General features: G+C 41.4%; 2 protein-coding genes across 2 annotated transcripts; one reads left to right on the plus strand and one right to left on the minus strand.

Moving 5' to 3' along the window:
* The first annotated feature begins 6,220 nt into the window (after positions 1–6,220).
* LOC146700279 (olfactory receptor 1C1-like) lies at positions 6,221–12,421 on the plus strand. The gene is made up of 4 exons (XM_085471489.1): positions 6,221–6,319; positions 7,383–7,446; positions 11,795–12,313; positions 12,411–12,421. Exons 1-4 carry the CDS (start codon positions 6,221–6,223, stop codon positions 12,419–12,421), a joined length of 693 nt encoding a protein of 230 aa, XP_085327615.1.
* Positions 12,422–19,620: 7,199 nt separating this feature from the next.
* On the minus strand, positions 19,621–20,601 carry LOC146700280 (olfactory receptor 1500-like). Its single transcript, XM_085471490.1, has one exon. It carries the CDS (start codon positions 20,599–20,601, stop codon positions 19,621–19,623), a length of 981 nt encoding a protein of 326 aa, XP_085327616.1.
* Positions 20,602–27,501: the final 6,900 nt, after the last annotated feature.

The following is a 27,501-nucleotide window of genomic DNA, read 5'->3' on the forward strand; positions in this document are numbered from 1 at the left end:
AAAAGGATTTAGACTTGAATGTCTGCAGTGCCCTCTGCCATCTGATGTAAAAGATTTAGTCTTTCTGTGACCAAAGAGATTCTGCTCCTCTGTATTTTTCAGGACTAAGATGTAGACATTATTTTAACTTTAGTCAGTTTTAGTAGCAGCAATCTTCTTTTTTCTTTGAATTTGTTGTTTCAGTACCTGCGTGTGTCACTGTTATGGTACTATTATAGAATCTAAATGACCATAGAATTGAAATTACAAGTTAATATAATTGAAAAAAAATATTCAACAGTAAAAATATAAGTGAAGTAATACCAGAGTAATTTCTCTTGCATGACCATAGTAAAATGAAATTGTAATAGCTGCTTTCCATTATAATCATTTATTTTTTTAGAGTCGTACAATACCACGTGTCACATACTAAAAAAATGTGAAAAATACGAAAAATATATCGATTCTCACATTAAAATATCAATGTTTTAGTAATTTAGATTAAATTTGTAGTTTATCATTAACAGGAACACAGTGGAAAGAAACTATAACATTTGGATTGTCTACATTAAAAGGAAATACTTCCTCTTCCACCTTTCAGTCATGTGCGAAATACGGCTGTATAAATGTCTCGCAGCCCCTTGACTCACAGCAATGGCTGAGCGTAATTGGAGTCATGTTTGGACGTATTTTACCTCCACAAACAGCTGAGACGTGGTTTGCGATTCATGTGGCAAAAAAGTGCTCCAAGAGTGAGGTGTTGTGGCCATACTAGGGAGACATTCAAAAGGGCTGTTGGGCCGGGGGGGGGAGGGTAAATACATTTTACGGGGTTTATCTATCGGATAAAATACGTTAAATGTCACCGTTATTATTGGCCGGCCGGTAAACAGCGGTGGTGTCCAAATTAAGAGGCTGCTTCCACCTGAGGACCCGGCCTTCGCGGTCTAAAGAAAGCCGGGTAGTACGGCACGAGCTCCCTCGGTGGAGTGAAACTCTGCTGTCTGCTCCTTGCTATCTAAAATATAACCGGGCCCTGACTTAAACTCTCGACCATCTCAAACTTCTGTTTAATCATTTTCTGTTTGACGTTTATTCAGCTGTGTGAAAGCCCCGGAGGAACCCACCCGAGGGATTAATAAAGTTAAATTTAATTGAATCTAATCTAATAACTTTAATCTCAGCCAAACCGATTTACTCATGAACAAATAAAACACTGAAAAAGCCAAACAATAACATTTTTAAGTTATCAAAGTGACTTATATATCATGTTTAACCCGAGTAGCGAAAGATCGCGGGGGTTTGAAGATGATGTGTCGGTCGCCTCAGATATTTGAAGTTTACACAGCTACATTCTCACCTGAAAATATGTTAAAAAAAATTTGCGACTGTTGAGACAACGCCGGTGTCTGCAATTCTTTTGGTCCTGGTAGAGATCACGCTGAGATGTTTCCATGTTTTACACAATCCTTTTATTACCCATTATTCTTACAGATCCATCTGGAGATCAGCACAGTCCTATGCTAAAGGCTGATCTAAAGAACTCCACACAACAGTTACAGTTATAACCTCTGGTCTCCTCCCCCCTACAGTAAACACCCCCACAATGCAAATACACTAGTACAGTGGCCAAGGGTGCTGACACCCTGACCCCCATCTCCTTTTAAGGTAGTGTCCGGTTGCCCTTTGTCTGCCCCTCACCCTCAGTAACTCTTGCTTCCTGGCCTGGGGGTGGGGATTGATTGTCCTCCTGCCCTGCACCCCAGTTCTTTGTTCCCATTCCAGGCCTTCTTACACCCATTAACGGCCATATTGTAATATTACAATCCCAAACTACACTCAACAAAAATATAAACGCAACACCTTTGTTACTGACCGGTTCTGGGTCCCCAGACCCCCAATAGCGCAAAAAACTGCACATTCCAGGGTGGCCTTTTGTTGTGGGCAGTCTGAGGTACACCTGTGCACTACTCATGATGTCAGATCAGCATCCTGATGTGGCACACCTGTGAGGTGGGATGGATTATCTCAATATAGCAGATGTGCCCACTACCACACATTTGGACTGATTTGTGACCACTGTTTGGGAGGGATGGTTATATTGTGTATCTGGAATGAATTTTAGGTCTCTACGTCCATCCCATGGGGAATGGGAGCAGTAACAAAGGTGTTGCGTTTATATTTTTGTTGAGTGTATGTCTGTGAAGGTTCTCAGTCATCCAGGTCATCGTAGTCAAAGGAGCTTGCAAAGAAAAGCGTCTGGACTTCTTTAAGTTGCTTGAAGACGTTTCACCTCTCATCCGAGAAGCTTCTTCAGTTCTAAGGTCAAATGGTGGGGAGTCCCAGATTTAAACCTAGAGGGACAAAAGGACCCCCTGATGATCCTCTAATCGCCTGAGCCAAGGTGTGAAACTGGGTGTGGGTCCCAATCAGCCAGAGTTTCGGGTGAGCTCATTGTGAAACCTGGCCCCACCTTATCATGCAAATTCCTGAGGTCAGATGGCCCAGGATGTGAGTGGGCGTTAAGGCGTCTGGGGAGGGAACTCAAAACTGGATTATAGATGGCAGAGAGTTGGTGTCATAAACCACCGCCTCTGTTCAAAGATGGCCGCTCACAGTGGACATAGATGGCTTCTTTCACTCCTTTTTCAAACCATCTGTCCTGTCTGTCCCAAACGGGAACATTGGCATCCTCGAAAGAGTGTCCTTTATCCTTCAGATGCAGATGGACTGCTGAGTCTTGTCCTGTGGAGGTGGCTCTTCTATGTTGTGCCATGCGATTGTGAAGTGGCTGTTTGGTCTCTCCAATGTAGAGGTCTGGGCATTCCTCGCTGCACTGTACAGGATACACCACATTGTTAAGTCTGTGTTTTGGCGTTTTGTCTTTCAGGTGAACCAGTTTTTGTCTGAGCGTGTTGCTGGGTCTGAAATGCACCGGGATGTCATGCTTGGAGAAAACTCTCCTGAGTTTTTCTGATACACCGGCTACATAGGGGATGACAATGTTGTTGCGTCTGTCCTTCTTATCCTCCCTCGCTGGTGTCTGATCTTCGACCAAACTATATTCTCTTTAACTCTGATGTATATTACGGAATCTATTTTCAACACGACTCAGAAAGAGAAATAAGAGTAATATTAAAACTAAATAGCTGGAATTGTTAAATAGCTGGAGATGTTAGCCCAGTGCATCTTGTATGCACACTTTCTCACAGTGACCTTTGCATTGTAAACAATAGAAGGTCATATTAACACACAGCTTGTAAATAGACACAGAAAAAACTGGCAACCAAAAGATCTGCATGGCCTACAAGACATGCAAAACTAAGATGTTGCTTTCATCCTCCTGTTCCTGTAAAAAAAAGAAACATCCACGCTTTTTTCTCTGTGGGTGGAGGTGCAATCTTGCATATTGGTGTCAAGTCAGTCAAGTTTTTGTCAGTCCAGTCAGTCCCCATGTTTATTGCTGATAGCCGAACCTCTCGTGTCGCATTAAGTTTCTACTGCCAGCAATATGATGACATTTCAAAAAGAACAAAAATAGAATTTTAGAATGGATTACCTCGCTGAATCCTTTTAGGCAGGGACTCCCTATCTGGTTGCGTCCCAAATAAGTGACTTTCTCCAGAGCCCATTGTAATGTGGAGAAGCTCAGTTTGCGATCATTTTCCAGCAAAAATTTTACATAACGCTTTCAGATCCAATCATGCATGCCTGCTTGAAGGAGAGAAAATGGTCAAACAAAACTTTTAGTGCACTGTTTAAAAATACCAGCATAACCAAATATATAAAATCGTAGTCTTAGGGCTTATCCCTAAGTTACTGCAGTAGGTAACTGAACAAACTGGCGATCAGTAGCAGGCAGCGCTGGCTTAAATAGTCCTCCTGTAATTGGCAGCGGTTTGGGCTCAAGTGCGGCCCAGGTGGCTCCGCCCAGGAGAGAAGCCAGGGAACAATACTGATGACAAAATGCAAAAAGCCCCTAAGCTGCTCCCACAGACCATGACATTCTCTCACAAATCATTAACGTATTGCATTCATTGCTTTTAAGAAAACTTGTGTGTGATATGCAAGCTCCATTGGCAGCATTTATGACAACATGTAACTGCATATGGAGGGAGGCTCATGTGGGATTAATGCTATTAATTTACAGAAGGTTTTGTGGTTATGACACCTGTCTCCCACAGGCTAAAACTTAAAAAAAGAAGAAAAAAACCACAGAAAAACATTCATACTCACACCAATGGGCAATTTGTAATCACCAATTAACCTAACCCCACTAAGTGCATGTGTACTGTAGGTGGAAGCTATGCAAACTCAGAACGTCTCAGCCAGTCGAGCAAAATATAATGTTCAACATAGAGATGGCACGATACCACTTTTTTATGTCCGATACCGATATCATAAATTTGGATGTTGGCCGATACCAATATGAATCCGATGTAGTGTGTTTTTCAATCAATAAAACTGTTTTTTTAATATCTTGCTGCATTTTGTATAAGTTCATACTCAAGTTGAAATAAACAACAACACTAAAGCTATTCTGTTATACCGGTATGTAAAAAATACACTGCACCCAAAATATTTCATAGTTCAGCAAAACTGATCAATCTAATGAACTTAAACCTACTCCATCCTCACTATTCTGGTATTTTAAAGAGTACTTAGCAGAAATATTAAGCAACCTAACTAATAGGGTTGCAAACTCCCAGCAAAAAAAAAACATAGGGAACCACCCCCCACCCCATGATGCTTAATTGACGTAATCAACTTTAATTTGATGCAGTGTGGAAAGAAAATGCACAGAAATAAATTATTTTCCAAGAATAATTAAATAGATTCAACATCTTTCTTCAACAGAATTGCAGACTGCACAGATGGTACCTTCCCAAAGGAAAAAGTAGTATAGCTAACTAGGGTATATTAGACTTAACAGTTACTATATACAGTAATGGACTTCTATATATTTTACATAAGATTAAAACTTTGGGTGTAAAATTCAGATAATTATTTATTAAAAGCGAGACATTTTAAATGAGAATAAGAAAGAAAAGTATGTCTTTGTGCCCCCTTCTCCCTGTTCATGTCCTATCGGCCCCCCTGGCTAAACTTTGCTAGATCCGCCCCTGCACAGTTACCAGCCATCAGCTACGTAGAAAAGGATCCTGGTCTAGAAAGTTATATAATATTAAATAAATTCTAACAACACCTTATCAAGCTTAAACGTGCTGCTGTTGTTCAGCCGCTGTTTTCCTCTTTCTGGTTGTTACGTCCCCTGGCTAGTCTAGGGGGTTGAAGGGACGAACATAAAGGTGGATAGAGAAGGAGGAGCCAAGATGGTAATTTTAGAAGGTTTATTTAATACTGGTGATGGGATTTGGGTTCAGACTGAGGTATAACGTCAGGGAGAGCCAAGGCCAACATAACAAACTGTTACGGCCGAGAGGTCCAGGCTGTGGGTGTGGACTCAAATGCAGACACAGAGGGAGGCAAAACGGGCAAAACGGGCGTGAACACAGTGCTTTATTTACAGTGCCTAGTGAACTTACAAAGCAGGAAACTATGAATGCCACATCTCGCTGATTCTGATGCGTCGGCGGGTCCACGGTTTGTGTTTACGTCTTTGTGCAGAATTGGTGTACCTGCTCTCATTTACTGTTTCAGTTGTTTGGTGGTGGTTGAAATGTAGTAATATTTATATTAAAAATCGATTCAGGGTTTTAATGAATCGATATCACGTTATCCAAGCCTGAATCGATTTTAATCGATAATCAAAACCTGCTCCTAGTACCTGTGTAATCATGCTTATGTACATCTGGATAATGACACAAACTAGTGTTTGGTGCTTCACTTTTTATTAAACTAAAAGACAGAAATCAGATTATAGGATCTGTAGTGTTGTTTATTTATATTATGGTGCTTATCATTTGTGATATTTATTACTGTGTGCATACTTTATAAGGAGAGATAAAAGAAAAGAAAAAATCTCTTCCTTGCTGGTTCGATCGAAGAAGAAATGCTCAAGTAACTACACTCAAAAAAGTCAACTAAGGCAGTTGTTTGATTAATTCAATAGACATTTGTCTATTTAACATGAACATATTGAGTTTAGGTTTTTAAATCATTATCAGTTGTTGGTTTAACATAAAATAACAAAAAGTTTAATGAACTAGATTTGCATTCTTCAGTTCAATTAAATGTAATTATTTTAAATCAACAACTCTAAAACCGATGCCTAGTGCGCATGCTCAAACTTCCCAGAAGTGAAGAGGCGGGAACGCGGAGAAAGTTATATGTGTTCAGTGAACTGCCATTTCCCTCTGCGGAATCTTCCACAATACAGGTAGGGCTGCCACAAACGATTATTTTGATAGTCGACTAGTCACCGATTATTTTTGCGATTAGTCGACTAATCACATCATCATCCATTGGACATACAGCATACAGCTTATTGCACCAGCAGCATCTGCTCTTATATAACTATCATTAGTTTACAGCTTTAAGTGTTTAAGGTATGTGCTAACTAAAAATGGTAAATGGCCTGTATTTATATAGCGCTTTACTAGTCCCTAAGGACCCCAAAGCGCTTTACATATCCAGTCATCCACCCATTCACACACTGGTGATGGCAAGCTACGTTGTAGCCACAGCCACCCAGGGGCGAGGCTGCCAGACACTGGCGCCATCGGGCCCTCTGACCACCACCAGTAGGCAACGGGGGAAGTGTCTTGCCCAAGGACACAACGACCGAGACTGTCCAAGCCGGGGCTCGAACCGGCAACCTTCCAATTACAAGGCAAACTCCCAACTCTTGAGCCACAATCGCCCCAAAATAAAGACAAGATGATAGTTTATTAAAGTTTAATGAAATTTGCAGATTGTTTCGGTGAAGTTTAATAAACTCCTTGCTATCTAAAATATAACAGGACACCTGAGTATATTCTCGGCATCTCACACTTCTGATAATCAGCTGTCTGCTTGACGTTTATTCAGCTGTGTAAAAACTATAACTTTAATCTCAGCCAAACTGATTTACTCAGGAACAAATAAAATACAAAAAAAAAAAAAAAAGCCAAACAATAACATTTTAAGTTATCTAAGTGACTTATATATCATGTTTAACCTGAGTAGCGAAAGACGGCGGTGGGTTGGAAAACGATTTGCCGGGAGTCCGGTGTTCTCACGGGCTCTAGTGAGCCTTGAACCCCGGCTAGCTATCGAGCTGGTGAGACGTCTGTTACCCTCGTCAGAGCGCAAAACGTCGGAGCGCTTTTGAAAATATGCGGTGTCTTGATAAACTGAGCAGGTATTTGAGGTTTACACAGCTACATTCTCGCCTGAAAATATGTTAAACGTTTATTTTGTGACCCAGAAAGAATAATATGAGTAATATAAAAACTAACTAGCGGCCACCATTGTTGACAACTGAGCTGGGCTGCGCTATGAATTCTGAGACGGAGCTACTTCTTCTTCTTTGGGGTTTAACGGCAGCTGGCATCCTTGTACATGCAGTGCTGCCATCTTCTGTTTCAGTCCGTTATTACACTCTTAAATCCTACTACTTATTCCTGCGTCTTTTGTGATCTTACAAAGCTTCAAACGATGCGTCGACTATTAAATTAGTCATCGACAATTTTAATAGTCGACGTAATTGTGACTAGTCGACTAATCGTGGCAGCCCTAAATACAGGTAAGTAATAAATAACTCAAAATATCTTAGTCAAACGAAGTTGTTCCGTCCGTTAATTGTTTAACAATGTTTTTAATTCCAAATGTGTAAGTTGTCATTAGACAGCGGGAGTGGAGCAAATACAGTGAAAATCTGGTATTAGACGGTGCCAATCGGTACCGTCTAATACCTGATTCCTAATCCGCTCCGGGTATATTTATAAAAAAAAAAAGAAAGAGAAGAAAAAAAAACAAAAAAACAAACTATGAATGCTATGAACTGTGGAAGCTATGAACTGTGGAAGCTATGAACTGTGGAAGCTATGAACTGTGGAAGCTATGAACTGTGGAAGCTATGAACTGTGGAAGCTATGAACTGTGGAAGCTATGAACTGTGGAAGCTATGAACTGTGGAAGCTATGAACTGTGGAAGCTATGAACTGTGAGGCCAAACTGTGAACATGAAACTCTGAGTGCTATGACTAGGTGCTAGATTTCACGGATGGATCCGGGAATGGAAAAAAGGGGCAGCGGCTTGGATGGAGGTACGCAGTCACTATAATGAGAGGAGACAAGTAGTCAGTGGCAGTCTAGTGAATCACAGCTGAAGGATTAGACCAGGGCTGCCCAATCCCAGTCCTCGAGAGCTACTATCCTGCAGCTTTTAGATGCATCCCTACTCCAACACAGCTGAATCAAATGGTTTGATTACCTCTCCAGCATGCCATCATGTTTGGCAAAGGCCTGATAACAAGCCATTCATTTGATTCGGGTGTGTGGGAACAAGGATGCATCTAAAAGCTGCAGGACGGTAGCTCTCGAGGACCGGGATTGAGCACCCCTGGATTAGACTATGGTGGTTAGGGCTTACGCGTTGCAGGTTTAAAGTGTCATGCGAGGAGGGGGTGTCCAGGGGGTTCCGGGTGAGGAGTGTCCAGAGAGGATCCAGAATATGCTTGGAGTGAGGGACTTGGCAGGGAGGCAGGCAGGTGTAGTCCGATGATGGAAAGGAAGCAACCAGATGACAGAACCAGCGTCCAGGCGGAGATGTGAGTAGTCTAGGTTGGGAAGCGCGACTGCCAGGTGGGTCCTATGACAAAGAAAACACGGTGAGGAGAAAAGCAGTAGTTAAGGGTTCTCACAAGGGCTTGGCGGCCTAGCACTAACATGAGTTAGCAGAAGATCTGGCAGAGGTCTGTTGTGAATGCTGGTCTTATATGCTGGTGACTTGATTGGAACCAGGTGTGGAAGCTGATTGGAGTCTCTGCCTGAAGGTGGAGCCCAGCGGAGTGGAAAAACCCCGTACTCACCCGGACCATGACACAAACAAAACATCCCTGATGTAGAAATAAAGGAAACTTACCTAACTCCAAAGAAACAAAATATACAACCTATAACCATAACCTACCTAACAACACATAAACAGGAGAAAACAGGGTGTCAAAACAAAAGGCAGCTCTCCCCTAAAAGCAGTCCAAACATGAAACAACAATGCTCATGCAAGCCTGCACAAGTATGGCAACCAAAATGGCCAGAGAGCACAGAAGCACAGCTCCACAGGCCTTAAATAGTGCTCTGTTGATTACCAATTAGCCGGACTCTGCGCAGCATCCAATCAGGACAGAGAAGGTGGAGCCTGGACAAAACAAAGGGTTAGTAGGGAGAAGAGACATCCTCCTGGGGGATGTAACACTGGTGCAAAGTGGGCGATAAACAAACAAGAGAGACGGACTCGCCACAGAAAAGCAGATCAGCTGATAATTAATCAGTTTCATGATTGAAGCAGCAGCAGGAGAGGGAGGGCGAGAGAAGAGGCAGTTGCTCCATATATCGGTTGCTAAGCTTAACATGGGAATGATTTAAAAAAATTCAGAGATGAACTTACACACTTGCTTTACTGCTCTCTGGGATAACTTCCTCGGAGATGAAATGCTGGTTTAGTAGCGAGGCTACAAATACACAAAGCTGCTCTATCACGTGACACACTGCACAGGTGCTACGCTTATGAGCTGAGTTACGCCATGTCGCAAGTTTTGTGAGGTGCTTTTTTTGATATTTAATGGATCGGATTACATTTTTTATTTCTCTCCAATATCCGATCCAGTAATTTACGTCAGTATCAGACCGATACCGATACGTAATATCGGATTGGTCCATCTCTAGTTCAACAGAATGAAAGGCAGAGGTCATGTCCATTGTCAGGAAAACACAATATTCGCCTATATTACATTACGTCAAAATCTTGTTGGACACTCTAAGACTAGCTGGGTCTGTAAAATGAGTAATATGAATTCATATTAATCAATGTATGTTCTCATCTGCACCGCTCATGTGTTGCTAATTGGATGTATTCTGATTTCCTGCATCTCAATTCAAGTAAAACTGAGGTTCTAGTGCTCGGCCCAAACATTCAAAGTTAGCCAGTACATCAGTGCCCTCGCTAATACCATCAAATCATCTGGTTAGGGCAGGGATAGCTCAGTAGGTAAAGTGGTCGCCCCATGATCGGAAGGTCAGCGGTTCGAATCCACTTAACGGCTACCCTGAGGTACCCCTGAGCAAGGTACCGTCCCTACACACTGCTCCCCGGGCGCCTGCTTAGTGGGCTGCCCACTGCTTCACAGAGTGAATGGGTCAAATGCAGAGAAAAACAAGTAATTTCCCCATGGGGATCAATAAAGTATCCATTATTATTATTATTATTAAAAACCTTGGTATCCTTTTTGATACCAAGATGAACACTTGAATTTTGAAAGTCATATTTCAAAGGTTACCCAGTCTTGTTTCCTTCATTTGAGAAATATTGTGAACAACAACCCTTTACTGTGAGTTTGTCATCTTGAACTTACTTTTAGTACACACTTTAATTTTCTCCTGTGTTGATTATTACAATTCACTTTTCACGTACATCTCTCAGTTCTTTCATAGCTCATCTTCAATTAGTTCAGAACGCAGCAGCAAGGCTGCTAACGAAAACTAGCCAGCAGTCACATATTAAACCTATCCTTGCTTCCCTTCACTAGCTTCCAGTGAAATTCAGAATCCACTTTAAATTATGTTATTAACATATAAACTTTACATGGACAGGCCCCTGCACACCTTATCAATGCAGCCGACCTTTTGGATCTAACCAGGGCCTTCTAGCCATGTATGCGTGTATGTAGGGATGAATATCCCTCAGTATGGCTGATTATATGCCTGTTTATGGGTCTCTATGTTTTAACATGTAGATTTAACTTCTATCTGTTCTATGTGTTGCTTTTATTTGAGCTGTAAAGCACTGTAACTTGATGTTTCGAAAGGGTGATATAATTAAGTTATTATTATTAACAATAATAATATTATAAGTCTGTTTGCGTGGGTTCTCTCCGGGTACTCCGGCTTCCTCCCACCGTCCAAAGACATGCAGCTTGTGGGGATAGGTTAATTGGATAATCCAAATTGCCACTAGGTGTGAATGAATGTGAGTGTGAATGGTTGTCTGTCCTTGTGTGTTAGCCCTGCGACAGACTGGCGAACTGTCCAGGGTGTACCCTGCCTCTCGCCCTATGACAGCTGGGATAGGCTCCAGCGCCCCCCGCGACCCTGAAAAGGATAAGCGGAAGCGAATGGATGGATGGATGGATGAATATTATAAGTCTTAGCAATGAATGGGAATTATGAGATTGACCTTTAGCTGCCAAGAAGACAAGGCACAAGCCTATTTCTTTATTATTCTTTTAAGTGGGTGGATAACACTTGTGAACCCAGGTAGTCCAATACAACCACTGTGACCTGCTGTACAGCTGCAACCTAAAATAAAGCACCTGGAGCTTGGACGCTATTATCTGACTCCCGTATTTTGAATGGTGTTTGGCTGGCTGCTGAATTGTGTACCCTATGCACACATGCACACACATGAGGAGAGCAGTACACAAGAGAACAGAGTACTGCTATAAGTATCAGAGCACAAAGTTGCTCTGCTTATATTTGTAGCTAGCCTTCACAAACTAGAGGCAGCCTACACAAACGAGTACAGAGAATTATAGAAGATTAACAGAAGCTCTTTCCATGGCGTTGATTAACTCAGCTGCTGAGAACAACATCACCTTTGTGCGACCTGCATATTTTATAATAAGTGGTTTTATTGGCATACCTAATATTAGATATTATTTTGTCTTTCTGTGTTTTATTTACATTCTTACAGTGGTGGGAAACACATTAGTGATGATTGTAATAACATTGGATCGCATGTTGAGAAGTCCTAAATATATTGCTGTTTTTAACCTTGCATTTACAGACCTGTTAAGTAGCTCTGCTTTGGTTCCAAAGGTTGTTGACATTTTTCTGTTTAACCATTATTATATTTCCTACAATGACTGCTTGACTTTCATGTTTTTCTGCTTTACTTTCATTTTTATGCAAGGTTTTAATCTGGTTGTATTGTCCTTTGACAGAGTCATGGCTATCATGTACCCGCTGCACTATCAAATGAGAGTGAGCCACAAGCTCATTTTATCTTTGATCGCTTTTTTCTGGCTTCTTGCCATAACTCTTATACTCATTGCAGCTGGCCTTCTCACAAGACTTTCTTTTTGTAAGTCTGTTGTTATTCAGAGCTACTATTGTGATCACGGTCCTATGTATCGTCTTGGCTGCAATGATAATACCCCCAATCATGCATTTGCTGGTTCGGCACTAGTTATAATTCTTGGGTTTCCACTGGCATTTATCGTGGGAAGTTACTGCTGTATTGGCTATTCTTTGTCAAAAATTTCTACATTTAGGGAAAGAGTGAAAGCTTTCAAAACCTACACAGGTCACCTTTCATTAGTGGCAATTTATTTCCTTCCATTTACATTTGTGTATATGTTTGGGAGTGTAATACATCCAAATGCTAGAATCATAAGCCTTTCTATGAGCACTGTATTGCCTCCCATGTTAAACCCGATTATCTATGTTCTTCAGACACAGGAGATCAAAGAGTCATTAAAGAAGTTGCTGAAAATTCGAGTTACATCCAAAATTGCCACAAAATATTAAAAAAGGATTTAGACTTGAATGTCTGCAGTGCCCTCTGCCATCTGATGTAAAAGATTTAGTCTTTCTGTGATCAAAGAGATTCTGCTCCTCGGCATTTTTCAGGAGTAAGATGTAGACATTATTTTAACTTTAGTCAGTTTTAGTAGCAGCAATCTTCTTTTTTCTTTGAATTTGTTGTTTCAGTACCTGCGTGTGCCACTGTTATGGTACTATTATAGAATCTAAATGACCATAGAATTGAAATTACAAGTTAATATAATTGAAAAAAAAATTCAACAATAAAAATATAAGTGAAGTAACACCAGAGTAAATTGTCTTGCATGACCATAGTAAAATGAAATTGTAATAGCTGCTTTCCATTATAATCACTTACTTTTTTTAGAGTCGTACAATACCACGTGTCACATACTAAAAAAATTTGAAAAATACGAAAACTATATCGATTCTCACATTAAAATATCAATGTTTTAGTAATTTAGATTAAATTTGTAGTTTATCATTAACAGGAACACAGTGGAAAGAAACTATAACATTTGGATTGTCTACATTAAAAGGAAATACTTCCTCTTCCGTCTTTCATAGTCATGTGCGAAATACGGCTGTATAAATGTCTCGCAGCCCCTTGACTCACAGCAATGGCTGAGCGTAATTGGAGTCATGTGTGGACGTATTTTACCTCCACAAACAGCTGAGACGTGGTTTGCGATACATGTGGCAAAAAAGTGAGGTGTTGTGACCATACTTGCCAACCTTGAGACCTCAGAATTAGGGAGACATTCAAAAGGGCTGTTGGGGGGTGGGGTGGGGTGATAAATACATTTTACAGGGTTTATTTATCGGGTAAAATACGTTAAATGTCACCGTTATTATTGGCCGGCTCAGAAACAGCGGTGGTGTCCAAATTCAGAGGCTGCTTCCACCTGAGGACCCGGCCTTCGCGGTCTAAAGAAAGCCGGGTAGTACGGCACGAGCTCCCTCGGTGGAGTGAAACTCTGCTGTCTGCTCCTTGCTATCTAAAATATAACCGGGTGCTGACTTAAACTCTTCTGTTTAATCAGTTTTCTGTTTGACGTTTATTCAGCTGTGTGAAAACCCCGGAGGAACCCTCCCGAGGGATTAATAAAGTTAAATTTAATTGAATCTAATCTAATAACTTTAATCTCAGCCAAACCGATTTACTCATGAACAAATAAAACACTGAAAAAGCCAAACAATAACATTTTTAAGTTATCAAAGTGACTTATATATCATGTTTAACCCGAGTAGCGAAAGATCGCGGGGGTTTGAAGATGATGTGTCGGTCGCCTCAGATATTTGAAGTTTACACAGCTACATTCTCACCTGAAAATATGTTAAAAAAAATTTGCGACTGTCGAGACAACGCCGGTGTCTGCAATTCTTTTGGTCCTGGTAGAGATCACGCTGAGATGTTTCCATGTTTTACACAATCCTTTTATTACCCATTATTCTTACAGATCCATCTGGAGATCAGCACACTGCATCCTATGCAGTCCTATGCTAAAGGCTGATCTAAAGAACTCCACACAACAGTTACAGTTATAACCTCTGGTCTCCTCCCCCCTACAGTAAACACCCCCACAATGCAAATACACTAGTACAGTGGCCAAGGGTGCTGACACCCTGACCCCCATCTCCTTTTAAGGTCTTTGTCTGCCCCTCACCCTCAGTAACTCTTGCATCCTTGCCTGGGGATGGGGGTTGATTGTCCTCCTGCCCTGCACCCCAGTTCTTTGTTCCCATTCCAGGCCTTCTTACACCCATTAACGGCCATATTGTAATATTACAATCAATCCCAAACTATATTCTCTTTATTCTGATGTATATTATGGAATCTATCCTCAACATGGCTTAGAAAGAGAAATAAGAGCAATATTAAAACTAAGTAGCTGGAATTGGCTGGGCCGCGCTATGAATTCTGCAATATGGTTTTTCAATTTTGTTGTCCGGGAGGAAAATCGGGAGAAATTTGGGAGAACGGTGGCTCCGGGAGATTTTCGGGAGGGGCACTGAAATTCGGGATTCTCCCGGAAAAATCGGGAGGGTTGGCATGTATGGTTGTGGCAACACCACTAACCTTGTCAAACACCTCAGAGTAAATCATATCACAGAATATGACGAGCGTATGTTGAGGCGAACTGAAAAGGAGGAGAGGGACAGGTGCTGCTAGCGCGAGATAGACGTCTCTCACGGAGTCCTTTAGTGCTGCATGCAGGCACAACTTAAGTTTTTTTATTTTTATATGATGAACCCTGCATTATTAAGTGATAAGAACAAGTAATCTGATGTCCTGTAATCATTATGATGCTATAATTTGAGATACAATAAATAAAAAAAGTTTTTGTACTAAGTATCCGTACGGATCAGTATCGTCGATACCACCCTGAATATTACTTGGTATTGGATCGGAAAGAAAATCACTGGTATCGCACATCACTGCAATTCACACTAAAACATCCAACAAAACTGTGAGACAAAATGCACAAAGGGAATGAGCAGTGTTTGAATCACTTTTGTTATCTTTAACTGTGTTTAATTGCTCTGCATCCGGGGACACTAGTGTACAGTCACCTCGCCTCAGCGGCCGCTAGCCGACTGAGGAGAATAGCGCGCAACCACAGGAAGTGACTTTGTGAGAATTCAAAGGTGACACAAACAAAATAAAAGCTCCCAAAATACAAATACAGACAATGAGTACGTATAAATAAACACATATACATAACCAATACTGACAAAGCAAAATAACACTAGAGGATTGATCTTTGGTGAAATATAAATGATTTTTTAATACACCTGTTACATTTTGTTTTTTATTCATTAAAATAGTGCCTTATCAGCTTAGAGTGACCTGCTTATAGATTAAAAGCCTAAAGTGTCTGGATGTGGGTGGAAAATTTTCCCCTCTGCCTGCATCAGCATGTCCCTGCTCTGCGGGAGTTTCCACGGCTGCCTGCACAGAAGCTCTGTCAGCCAATGCACTGTTGGCCAGAGCCGAGCAATCAAACTTAGGATGTGATGATTCTCCCTCACTCTGGAGAAAGTGGGAGATATTGGGGGGTGGGGGGGGGGGGGGGTAAAGAAGGATGGTCCAGATGGCTGAACCTGACAAACCTCTCAGGCAGACCATGTGTGTGCGAGTGGTCGATGACCGCCCTTGCAACACACTCCAGAACACGGCAAGTGAATGGGGAACATTCAGCTTCTGAACCTGTGGGAAAGGAAGGGCTGTTAGGCCGCCTACTTCTTTTTTCTGGCCTGGTGACTGACAAGCTGACAGCCCGCACTCGTCTGTTGCCTGAGTGGAGATGCAAGGGCTGGCTGGGGCTTCATTTGTTTTGGGATCTTGAACTGAGTGGGAGGTTGGGTTACCACTTTCATCACGCGAACATTCATCACAGGGCCAGAGATGTTGTTGGCTCAGTTTTCCGGGGATGGCCTCATCATCCCTCTTCCTCACCTCACATTTCTGCTGCATGGAAGCCAGAGGAGTCCCAAAAATGTTGTCAGTCATGATCAACATGTCCAAGATGTCCTCCTTCCTCTCTGAGAGGTTTCTCAGGTTGAGCAATCTGGCTCTGCTCCTTTCAGTCATGGTGGACTGAAAACAGTCTTATTTTGATGGGATTCTGGGGGTCCTGGAGGAGGCCATAGCCAGCCCCAAATGGAGGTGGGCTGTGACTAACTGTTCCATAGGGGGCATGCAGAGTAAGGCGTGCTTGCCCATGCCCTCAAAATTAAGTGAAGAATCCCCCTGTATAGGGCTTCTGCTGCTGAATGGGTAGTCCTTCCAAGAGACAGTTACCTCTTCCAGTAGCTCCAAGAAGACTGAGAGTAACTGCTTTGCTACCCTTATGGCCTGCGCAATTTCTTCCCTTCTTAATATGATCTGGTGGTCTCAGTTAATACATTTGTCCTAGCGTTTCCCACTGTAAAACGTTTATACATGTTTTGCAGTGGGAGAGGCTGGTGTGCTCTAATTCTCATCCTGAAGAGTGGTCGTAACATTAGGCTTGGCAGCCTAAGAGGGAGGTACGAAGATTTCATATTCTTCCTCGTCGTAATTAAACTCCAACACATCATTTTTCTTTCTCTGTGTTGTTAGGAATATGGCTGGGATGAATAGACCTATATGTTTCCACTCTCCCCAATTACCCTTGTGTGTATATTTTGTTTCATTTTTCCCTCTGTTCATTGACAGGTCATCTGCTCACCTTGCACCATGTTTCTGGTTGTCATGCTTCATGCTCAGGTGTTCCATCTTTAAGTATTCCAAGTTAATGTTACATGTCCCTAGTGTTTAGTTTAGTCCAGTTTTCCCAGTTTAGTCTTAGTACGTTTTGCTTTAGTTTACTCCTGTCTTCCATTTGTATCACTCTCCAGTTTTCCGATTTAGTCAAGTTTTGTTTCCACCTGAATATGTTGGAACCAGCAGACCTTTAGTTTAGCAACAATTTTGATTTTGGTGTCTGTGTTACTCCGCTCCGCATCATATGGATATTCTCCACTAGAGAAGAGAAGGGCCTCAGTTGGCCCAGATTGCTATGGCCAACCCAGGTTTTATGGATTGCCTACCATCTCGGCTTGCCAGCATCACCCACAACATCGTTGTTCTGAACTGATTAGAGTCAGCAACCTGCGTCTCTCACCAGCGGCATACTCACCAGCTCTATCACTGCCATTAAGCCCTTCAACATCCATGTTGGCGCTGCTGCGGCAAAGCCTCTAAAGTCCTTCCAAGTCCATGTCACCACAGCAACGGACAAACTCCTCGGCAGGCATGTGGTCTGAAGATGGGGAGCCTATTGTGCAGACGTATCGTGTGAGCAAAGTATTCAAATACAACTAACTTGCATGAGCATGTATGTGCCCCACAGCTGAGTATGCTCGGCTTCTGCTTCTGCAACTCCATCAACAAGCATTTGGGTGCACTCTGAGGAGGATGCATTTACTCGCAGATGAAAGAGGGTACTATTAAAACAGCGCTATTATTATTATTTTTTTTCTGTTGACGGTTTCTATTAGCTTCATCATTATTAGCAAACTTACTCATGGGCAAATAAATAAATAAATAAATCACCCTTGTAAAAACGATCACCGTTGTGCTCAGTCTATCTATGACAGTCAATATATTCGTCCAGTCGCCCAACCCTAGTGTTCATGGACATGTATGTTGAAAATGTTTTTTGTGTCGCCGAATCAGCTCTCCCAGATACTGAGACTCTGCTCAGGCTCCGTTTAATGACTGAAGAAACTGTGAAAGATGAGAGATGGATTGTGTTTTGGATTTGTGGAAAACACATTTCCCAAAAGACTGTAAATACCAGTGGTTATCCCTGAGTGCACCCTTCTCATGTTTCTTTCCCCGGGGCAGCCGCAGTCCTGTCTTCCCCGCACCCATCAAAATTTCCCGGATGAGGGTGGCTAGGGCTCAGCCACTCCCTGTTTCTACTCCTAGGGTGGCTGCAGTCCAGCCTCCCCCTGTACCGAATCCAGTTCCCCAAATGAGGGTGGCTAGGGCACCTGACTTATGCTTTAGCAGGAAAACTACATCATAGCTACATTGTAACTGCAAATCCCTTGGAAACTGTACAGCGTAAATTGATTGCCTGATAGCAATTGGACTGTTCAGTATTACTGATTCCTCCTGTGCATTTCTAACTTCTTTTTCACCAATATTTTTGATTTTATTAGTGAGACAATAATAATTTTCTTATCTTATCATATTCATATAATGAATACTAATCAAAGCATCAACTTAAGGACTCAAAAATTCCTGGTGGGAAGTTGTTGAAAGTATGTATGTAATGTACAAAGAAGTAGAAAACCTTGCCTGCAAATAAAAACTGATAACAACAAACAGCAGGGACACAGAAGGGAAAACAACTCTCTACATTTAATTTGTTTCTATTGGCAGGCAACGTTTATAGCACACAACCACGAAGAGCAGCTCAAAAGCTGGCTAGTTAATGTCTTCACTCAGAGAACCAATGTTACAACATAGCTACTAAACGTGTGGTTATGTTGTAACATTGTTACAATTTTGTTGTAACCATCACATGGTTTAATGAAGAGGAACAGACAGCTACTAAACGTGACAGGCTGTGAGGTTGTCTGTTCCTCTTCATTAAACCATGTGATCATAAAGTTATGAGTAGAATTTACTCAATCCGGTCACTACACAATGATTCAGTTTATTTGCCACAAAAAATAAAGTTTCTAGGTTTCTACCAGTTTAGTCAGTCCTTTACATAATATTTATATTTTGGTTGGACATTCTTTGAAACAGTAATCAAAGGTTCCTGATATCCACATAGAAGGTGGAAGAAAGAGAAGTTGGAATACTTCCTGACATATTCTCAGAGCAGACAATGTTTAAATATGTTTAAACAGTCATTAAAGTGTATTTATTTAGTTATATAGGGGCTTTAATAAATTCCCTTTAAACAAAAACAAACAAACAAACAAACAAACAAACAAGCATATGTCATGTTGCAATGCATATTTCTCAGAAAGGCAACCCTTACATTTGGCTAAAGATAAATGTGATTACTTATCACTATCACCTCACAGCATCGAGGTCCCTGCTTTGAACCTAATCTTTCACCTTTCCATACATGACTTGTCAACTCCTTTTTATTTTATTTATTTTGTATATGTAATGATAAATGGTTCATAAACTGGCCATAGTTGTGAATAAGTATCTATCTGTCTCTCTGTGTTGGTCCTAACAGTAACTATTACAATTGCTTAAAAAATTACAAATCACAAATCTTGCTACATGTGCTTTAAAATAAAACGCACATTCCCCCGTGAAGTGTGACATTTGTAATTTGGGTTCTGTTTGGAAGTACTTAACCATAATTCAACACAGTTTTTATTTTATAAGCATTCCTTAAATAAACAAAGGGGTAAAAAATACTTATGCCAAATTTATTCTTACTTTTTAAATTTGACTTTACTAATTTTGTAGTGTGTTGTGATTCTTAAGAACCTCTTCAGAGATTCTTTGATTTCTTGTGTCTGAAGAACATATATGATAGGGTTCAGCATTGGAGGAAAGACTGATGTCAGAGACAGGTTTATGATTCTGGCATTTGGCTCTATGTTTGCGCCTAGAGTAAATGTGATTAATATTGGGAGGAAATAGATTGCCACTAATGAAAGATGAGCTGTACAGGTTTTAAAACCTTTCATTCTTTCTCGAACTGTGGCTACCTTAGCTAAAGCATAGCCTATACTCAGATAACTCAACAAAACAATTGTAAGAGGAAACCAAAGAATGAGAACTAGTAAAATCCAAGCAGTTATATAGCTGGGTGTATAATCATTGCATGCAAGCCGGTATATCTGACCATGGTCACAGAAATAGCTTTTAATAACAACTGATTCACAGAAAGAAAGCCTTGTAAGAAGGCCAGTTGCAATGAGTACAACAATAATGACAAACACCCAGAAAGAGGCAATTAAACAGAATATGAACTTGTGAGTCACCTTCAGTTGATAATGCAGTGGGTAAACGATCGCCATAACTCTGTCATATGACAGTGCAACCAGATTTAGAGCTTGCATCGAAAGGAATACATAGCAGAAAAACAGGAATGTCAAGCAGTCATTATAGGAAATGTGAGGGTGATTAAACAAAAAGATATCGAGAACCTTTGGCACCATGGCAGAGTTACCTAACAGATCAACCAATGCAAGATTGAAAACTGCAATATATTTCGGTGTTCTTAGATTGTGATCCAAATATATTGCGGCCATGACAGCTGTGTTTGCCAGGACAGAAATAATATAAACAAAAAACAGAAAGGCATAATAATATTTTATATTAGGAATGCCAATAAATCCACTTATAATGAAAAATGCAGGGCGCAAAAAAGTAATATTTTTTCCAAGTGCAGAGTTGAAAAGATCCATTGGCAAAAAACTTACAATCTTATATTGCCTAAGCTCTGATAATGCAGACAGCAGTACTGCACATTATGATTCTCTTATGCAAACTGGAGTACCCCAGATGAAGTTCTAACTATCTGCAGATCCCCTCAGTGTCTCCCTTAAGTGTATTGTACACCTATTCCAAAAAGGCCTATGCTTTTAAACCCATAACTACTAACACACATAGGTGTTTGTGTGTGTGTGTGTGTGTGTGTATTTTCACACACTATAGTTTCCAAATGTAAATGTTCTATTTTCTTTTCTTTGTTTGATATAGGATTTTAACTTTTCAAGCTGTAGGCTCTGTTTCTCAGTTCTACTTTTAAATACTCTAGGAACCACAAGTAAGCCACAGACTGAGAGCAAAGATCTCTAATGGGGTGATACGGCACTATAAGGTCAATAAGATAAGATGGAGTCTGATTATTCAAGACTATACGTAAGGAGCAGAATTTTAAATTTGATTTTAGATTTAACGGGGAGCCGGTGAAGAGAAACCCATATAGAATAAATATGCTCTTGGGTGCCGGTTTAGCTTTAGTGGGCTGAGCAGGTGACCATATGCCGTATGGCTAAGAGTGGCTGGCCTGGGTTCGAATAGGACCTTTGGCCCTTTGCTTCATGTCTTCCCAGCTCTCCCTCCGATTTCTTGTCAGTCTCTACTGTCCCTATCAAAAAAAGAAAAAAAAATACTAAAAAGGATAAATGTGTTCTCTCTTTCTAGAGATAAATGTGAAGTCATGCCGGCTTGTTGCCCGGATCAACAAGGTCCGTGTCAGGTGTTGAGGAACCAGGGCACCCTGATGAGAAGTGGGCTACTGGAACAAGAAGGCATTGGTAGGCAAGAGACGAAAATGGGGCGTTGTTGGAATGCTACTATGCAAGTAACCCCGGCGAAAGGCGCTACACGAATAGGATGGAATCTTCAATATACAACATCCACACTGAGCTACTAGTTGTTTCACAGTCGGAGTTTCAACATTCAGAAGAAGGGATTGTACTCACAGCTAGAGATTGACAAGGCACAACACACATGCTACAGCAAGGGTGAGCCAGGAAGACATCCGAGATTGGGTACAGGTCAGGCATCATAGCAGCTAAGATGAACAGGCACATGGGTCAATACATGACTGGGACACAGAAAGGGATTGGCAAGAATACCAGATGTGCAAAACACCAACGACTGGTAGACTAGGACCCTCAAGCTCCCACGCCTCTGGTAGAGGACCCGAGCTTGAAGCATATTAAGGGGGAGTTATCTAATTGTGTGTGTGTGTGTGTGTGTGTGTGTGTGTGTATTTCACAGTTCGGGTCAGTTCGATACTTTGGTTATATGGTTATATATTTTTTCAATACAAAAAAAAATGTTCATGCCTTTTTTCATTTGTAATTTATTAAAATTATAAATATTTCTTTTAACTCAAAATTACAGTTTTTAAATTAAATGTTGCTGAAACATCAAAATAATAAAATAAAAAAATTCTGATGGAGAGTTTATTACAGAGAAATGGCTCTTTCCAAAACAAAAGCTATACTATACGCTTCTTCTGGGGTATTCTCAGAAGCATATTAAACATATCAGGTCCCCATAAGGAGAATCATGTGCTAACGGCTGTCTAAATGACTCGGGTAAAGTTTGTAGCATGCGTGCTTGTTTTTGTCTGCTTCCACTTGTCTTTGCACTAGGATGCTGTCGGAGTAAATGTGCAGTCATATTCGTTGTGTTCCCACTAGTGCTGTCAGCGTTAATCTCGTTGAAACGGCGTTAACGCCACAATACGGCAAATCTCCGTTAATGAGCTACCGCGGATCGCCCCGTGCATGGGGCTGGACGGCCAACATGTTAACGAGCTAACTGCGCTAACACACTAGTTCCCACCCATGTAATTGAGCATTGCATGGCACATCCAACATACTGTTTTACTTTAGTCCATGACGCGCTTACCTTCAGGGTCATACGTCACATGAAAACCAAAATAGTTCCAAACGCCAGATCTGAATGAGGGTGGGGGAGGTTCAATTTGCCATGTTGCAACGAGAGCTTAACTTCTGTCTCGCTAGCTTGCCCTGCGCTCAGTGAATCTGCATTCGACTACTCCGCCTAGGCTGCACTGTCGAGCGCAGATCCACTGAGCGCTCAACACAGACAGCATCGTCAGAAGGAATGTTGATAAAATAAATTAAAAATTTTGTATTGTTTGATACATATGCGTACCGAACTGAAAGCACTGTATCGAACGGTTCAATATCGATACGAGTATCGTTGCACCCCTAATATATATATGTATATGTGTATATGTGTATATATATATATATGTATATGTGTATATTTATATATATATGTATATATATATATGTATATGTATATATATATATATATGTATATGTATGTATATGTGTATATATGTATATGTGTATATATATATGTATATGTATATATATGTATGTGTATATATGTGTATATATATGTATATGTATATATATGTATGTGTATATATGTATATGTGTATATATATATATGTATATGTGTATATATATATGTATATGTGTATATATGTATGTATATGTGTATATATATATACAACCACGATTACCGACACTAACAAGCTGATCTACAATACGGCAGCAGTGATCAGTGAGATGCTTGGCTACAAGTTGAACAGCGACAAGGGGCAGTACCCTCCATGGAGAAGGAGGCTAGAGGACAAGATCAAAGTAACACGGAGGGAGGTTAGCCAACTAACAGAGTTGCAGAAAGGTGCGACAAATAAGGTGCCTAAGAAATACAGCAAGCTGTCCATACCTGAGGCCTTGGAAACTGCCAAGCAAAGACTCACAGCCTTGGCCAGCCGCTTGAGGAGGTACACCAGAGAGATAGAAGGCAGGAGAATAAACCAGCTGTTCTCCACAGAACCAGCAAAGGTGTACTCTCAGTGGCAAGGGAACAATAAGAGAACAGCACCACCAAGGCTGGAGACGGAGCAATACTGGAAGAGCATATGGGAGAAGGACGCAACCCATAACGGCAATGCTCAGTGGCTAGTGGATCTGAGGGCAGACCACAGTGACCTCCCTGAACAGGGTCCAGTAACCATCACAGTGGCAGATATCCAAGAAAGGGTCTCCAGTATGAAGAGTTGGACAGCACCAGGGCCCGACATGGTTCACGCCTACTGGCTGAAGAAGCTGACTGCACTCCACGAGCGTCTGGCAGCACAAATGAACCAGCTGCTAGTTAACGAGATACACCCGGAATGGCTAACCGAAGGTCGGACGGTCCTGATCCCCAAGGACCCCAAGAAGGGACCGGTCCCCTCCAACTACCGACCAATAACCTGCCTCAGTACTACATGGAAGCTCCTGTCAGGGATCATATCGGCTAAGATGAACAGGCACATGGGTCAATACATGAGCGGGACACAGAAAGGAATTGGCAAGAATACCAGAGGCTCAAAACACCAGCTACTGGTAGACAGAACAGTCAGCCGAGACTGCAAGACCAGACTGACCAACCTGTGCACTGCCTGGATTGATTACAAGAAGGCCTATGACTCAATGCCCCACAGCTGGATACTGGAATGCCTAGAATTGTACAAGATCAATGGGACCCTATGAGCCTTCATCAGGAACTCAATGGGGATGTGGTGTACAACACTAGAGGCCAACTCCAAGCCCATAGCACAAGTCACCATCAAGTGCAGGATCTACCAAGGAGATGCTCTGTCCCCACTGCTGTTCTGCATAGGCCTGAACCCCCTCAGTGAGATCATTAACAAGACTGGCTACGGATACCGACTACGGAACGGAGCAGTTGTCAGCCACCTCCTGTACATGGATGACATCAAGCTGTATGCCAAGAGTGAACGAGACATCGATTCACTGATCCACACTACCAGGCTATACAGCAATGACATTGGAATGTCGTTCGGACTGGAGAAGTGTAGTCGGATGGTAACAAAGAGAGGGAAGGTAGTCAGAACTGAGGGCATTGAACTACCAGAAGGCAACATTGCAGACATAGAGGACAGTTACAAGTACCTGGGGATCCCGCAGGCAAATGGGAACCATGAAGAGGCCGCTAGAAAAGCTGCAACCACCAAGTACCTGCAGAGGGTCAGGCAAGTCCTGAGGAGTCAGCTGAATGGTAAGAACAAGATCCGGGCCATCAACACGTACGCCCTGCCCGTGATCAGGTACCCTGCTGGGGTAATAGGCTGGCCAAAGGAGGAGATAGAAGCCACTGACATAAAGACAAGAAAGCTCCTTACCATGCATGGAGGATTTCACCCCAAGTCCAGCACCCTGAGGCTGTACGCTAAGCGGAAGGAAGGGGGCCGGGGACTGGTGAGTGTCAGCACCACAGTCCAGGATGAGACAACGAACATCCAAGAATACATTGGGAAGATGGCCCCAACTGACCGAGTGCTCAGTGAATACCTCAGGCAGCAGAAACCCAAGAAAGAGGAGGGAGACGAGGAACCATCATGGAAGGACAGGCCCCTGCACGGTATGTACCACAGGCAGATAGAGGAGGTGGCTGATATCCAGAAATCCTACCAGTGGCTGGACAAAGCTGGACTGAAAGACAGCACAGAGGCACTAATCATGGAAGCACAAGAACAAGCTCTGAGCACAAGATCCATAGAGGCTGGGGTCTATCACACCAGGCAAGACCCCAGGTGCAGGCTGTGTAAAGATGCCCCAGAGACAATCCAGCAAATAACAGCAGGGTGCAAGATGCTAGCAGGCAAGGCATACATGGAACGCCATAACCAAGTGACCGGCATAGTGTACAGGAACATCTGTGCCGGTCACTTGGTTATGGCGTTCCATGTATGTGTATGTGTATGTATGTATGTATATATGTATATATACGTATATACATATACTGTATATATGTATATACATATATATATGTACATATACAGTAACAAAAGTGTTGTTTTAAAATGTGCTAATGCAGCGGTCCCCAACCTTTTTTGCGCCATGGACCGGTTTATGCCCGACAATATTTTCATGGACCGGCCTTTAAGGTGTCGCGGATAAATACAACAAAATTAATCTAGTAACGGTACCGAAAAAAAGAAAATTTATTCATAAAACACGTGAAAAAATCAAGGAAAACCGAGTAAACGATAAAAACGATAACAAAATAACGCTGAAAACCGATAAAAACCCTGAAAACTATACATTTCACACCTGAGCCTCAACTCTCGCGGCCTGGTACCAAACGACTCAGGGACCGGTACCGATCCGAGACCCGGGGGTTGGGGACCGCTGTGCTAATGAATAAATTCGACTTGCCTTTAAATTCTGCACTGGTCCCGTTTCAAGTCAAAAGGCAATTACATTGAAGTAGCCTATTATTAAAAATCACATGTAAATTTGCCTTGTTAGGCTTAAAGATTTCAGTGGAATATGACACCCTTTTTTCTTTAACACCCATGTCATGAAATGTATTTAATTTTATGAGGCAATGTAATTCTTGTTTTCTTTCTGCGTACCTACCAACTTCCCTAATCCTTCTCCCTTGGCTGTTAAAGTGTTTACCTAACTTTTCAGGACATTACATCATCCCGCGAGAGCAGTGGCAACAAACAGCTCATTAACAGTCTCATTAAACAGAGATTTTCCAACCTAGGGAGTTAAGATTGTTGTGAAGTCAAGTTCATTCAGACTTTACTTTATTACAGTATTTCTGAGGTAAGCTGTGTGATTATATATGTATACAATCTGTATACTCAATCAAGCTATTGTTTGTAGAAACACATATCAGATTTATTATATTTGGATTCCATACACACCCCTTAATGTTTTATACCAAATTTATAATGAAAAATATGCTGGATAATACATTGCCATGTTTTTTTCAATTTAAGTATCTCTGCAATTTATGCCACAGATAAAGATGGATGTATTTAACTGAAATGTGTCCCTCGTATCTGAGCTCGGTTAGCATTTGTCAAAACAAACATATTGTTTCTGAGATCAACACCTTACATCTACGTGTGCCATAAATGTGTGGTGAAAAGTTTATGCACTTCAGGATTCAATTAAATCTGAAGTTGATTCAGATCAAGTGTTAAATAACCAAGAAACACAACATAAAGCAACCCCAAGGTTTCAAGCTTTAACTACATGGAAAACCAGTGAAAAGTAACACTATTCTCCAGTACTTTGATGTTATACTGTAAGTGGCTGTATGCCATTTTTTTTTCAGAACCCAGCTATGAAGGGAGGTGTCATAAATCAGTGTAATCCTAGTGCTAATTCCTAGCCTAGACAAATGAGAGTTTCATCATGTAGGGGATCCTAGTGTAAAATCTTTGCTTAATAAAACGTATAGAATGACGTCAGAATGGTTTGAAGTTCAGGTCCAGCGCTGCTCGTCAACATGGTGCTGGTGGAAAGTTTGCTACTGCTGCTTCTAGCATCCACACGCATTAATACTCTGATGGATATACAGTGGTATGCAAAAGTTTGAGCACCTCTGATAATTTTCATGATTTTTCTTCATAAATCATTGGTTGTTTGGATCAGCAATTTCATTTAAATATATCATATAGTAGACAAACACAATAATATTTTAGAAGTGAAATGAAGTTTCTAGGATTTACAGAAAATGTGCAATAGTTACTTAAACTAAATTTGGGCGCCCTTATCATTTTATTGATTTAAATAGCTTTAGCACTAATTATTGGAACACAAAATTTGTTTGGTAAGCTCACTAACCCTTGACCTACATACACAGGTCAATCCAATAATGAGAAAGGGTATTTAAGGTGGCCAGTTGCAAGTTTTTCTCCTCTTTGCATCTTCTCTGAAGAGTGGCAACATGGGAGCCTCAAAACAACTCTCAAATGACCTGAAAACAAAGATTGT

Source organism: Copadichromis virginalis, linkage group LG10 (assembly GCF_057382275.1).
Source record: "Copadichromis virginalis isolate Kocher_CV1m ecotype Utaka linkage group LG10, C_Virginalis_male_GT1.1, whole genome shotgun sequence".
Lineage (NCBI taxonomy): Eukaryota > Metazoa > Chordata > Actinopteri > Cichliformes > Cichlidae > Copadichromis > Copadichromis virginalis.

Bases quoted from the DNA above. Each gene is read 5' to 3' on its own strand.
- LOC146700279 (XM_085471489.1), top strand. From the start codon at position 6,221: ATGCTCAAACTTCCCAGAAGTGAAGAGGCGGGAACGCGGAGAAAGTTA. The intron at 6,320-7,382 runs GTAGGGCTGCCA...AAAACTAACTAG, and splicing joins CGGAATCTTCCACAATACAG to CGGCCACCATTGTTGACAAC. The intron at 7,447-11,794 runs TTCTTTGGGGTT...ATATTAGATATT, and splicing joins TGAGACGGAGCTACTTCTTC to ATTTTGTCTTTCTGTGTTTT.
- LOC146700280 (XM_085471490.1), bottom strand. From the start codon at position 20,601: ATGGATCTTTTCAACTCTGCACTTGGAAAAAATATTACTTTTTTGCGC.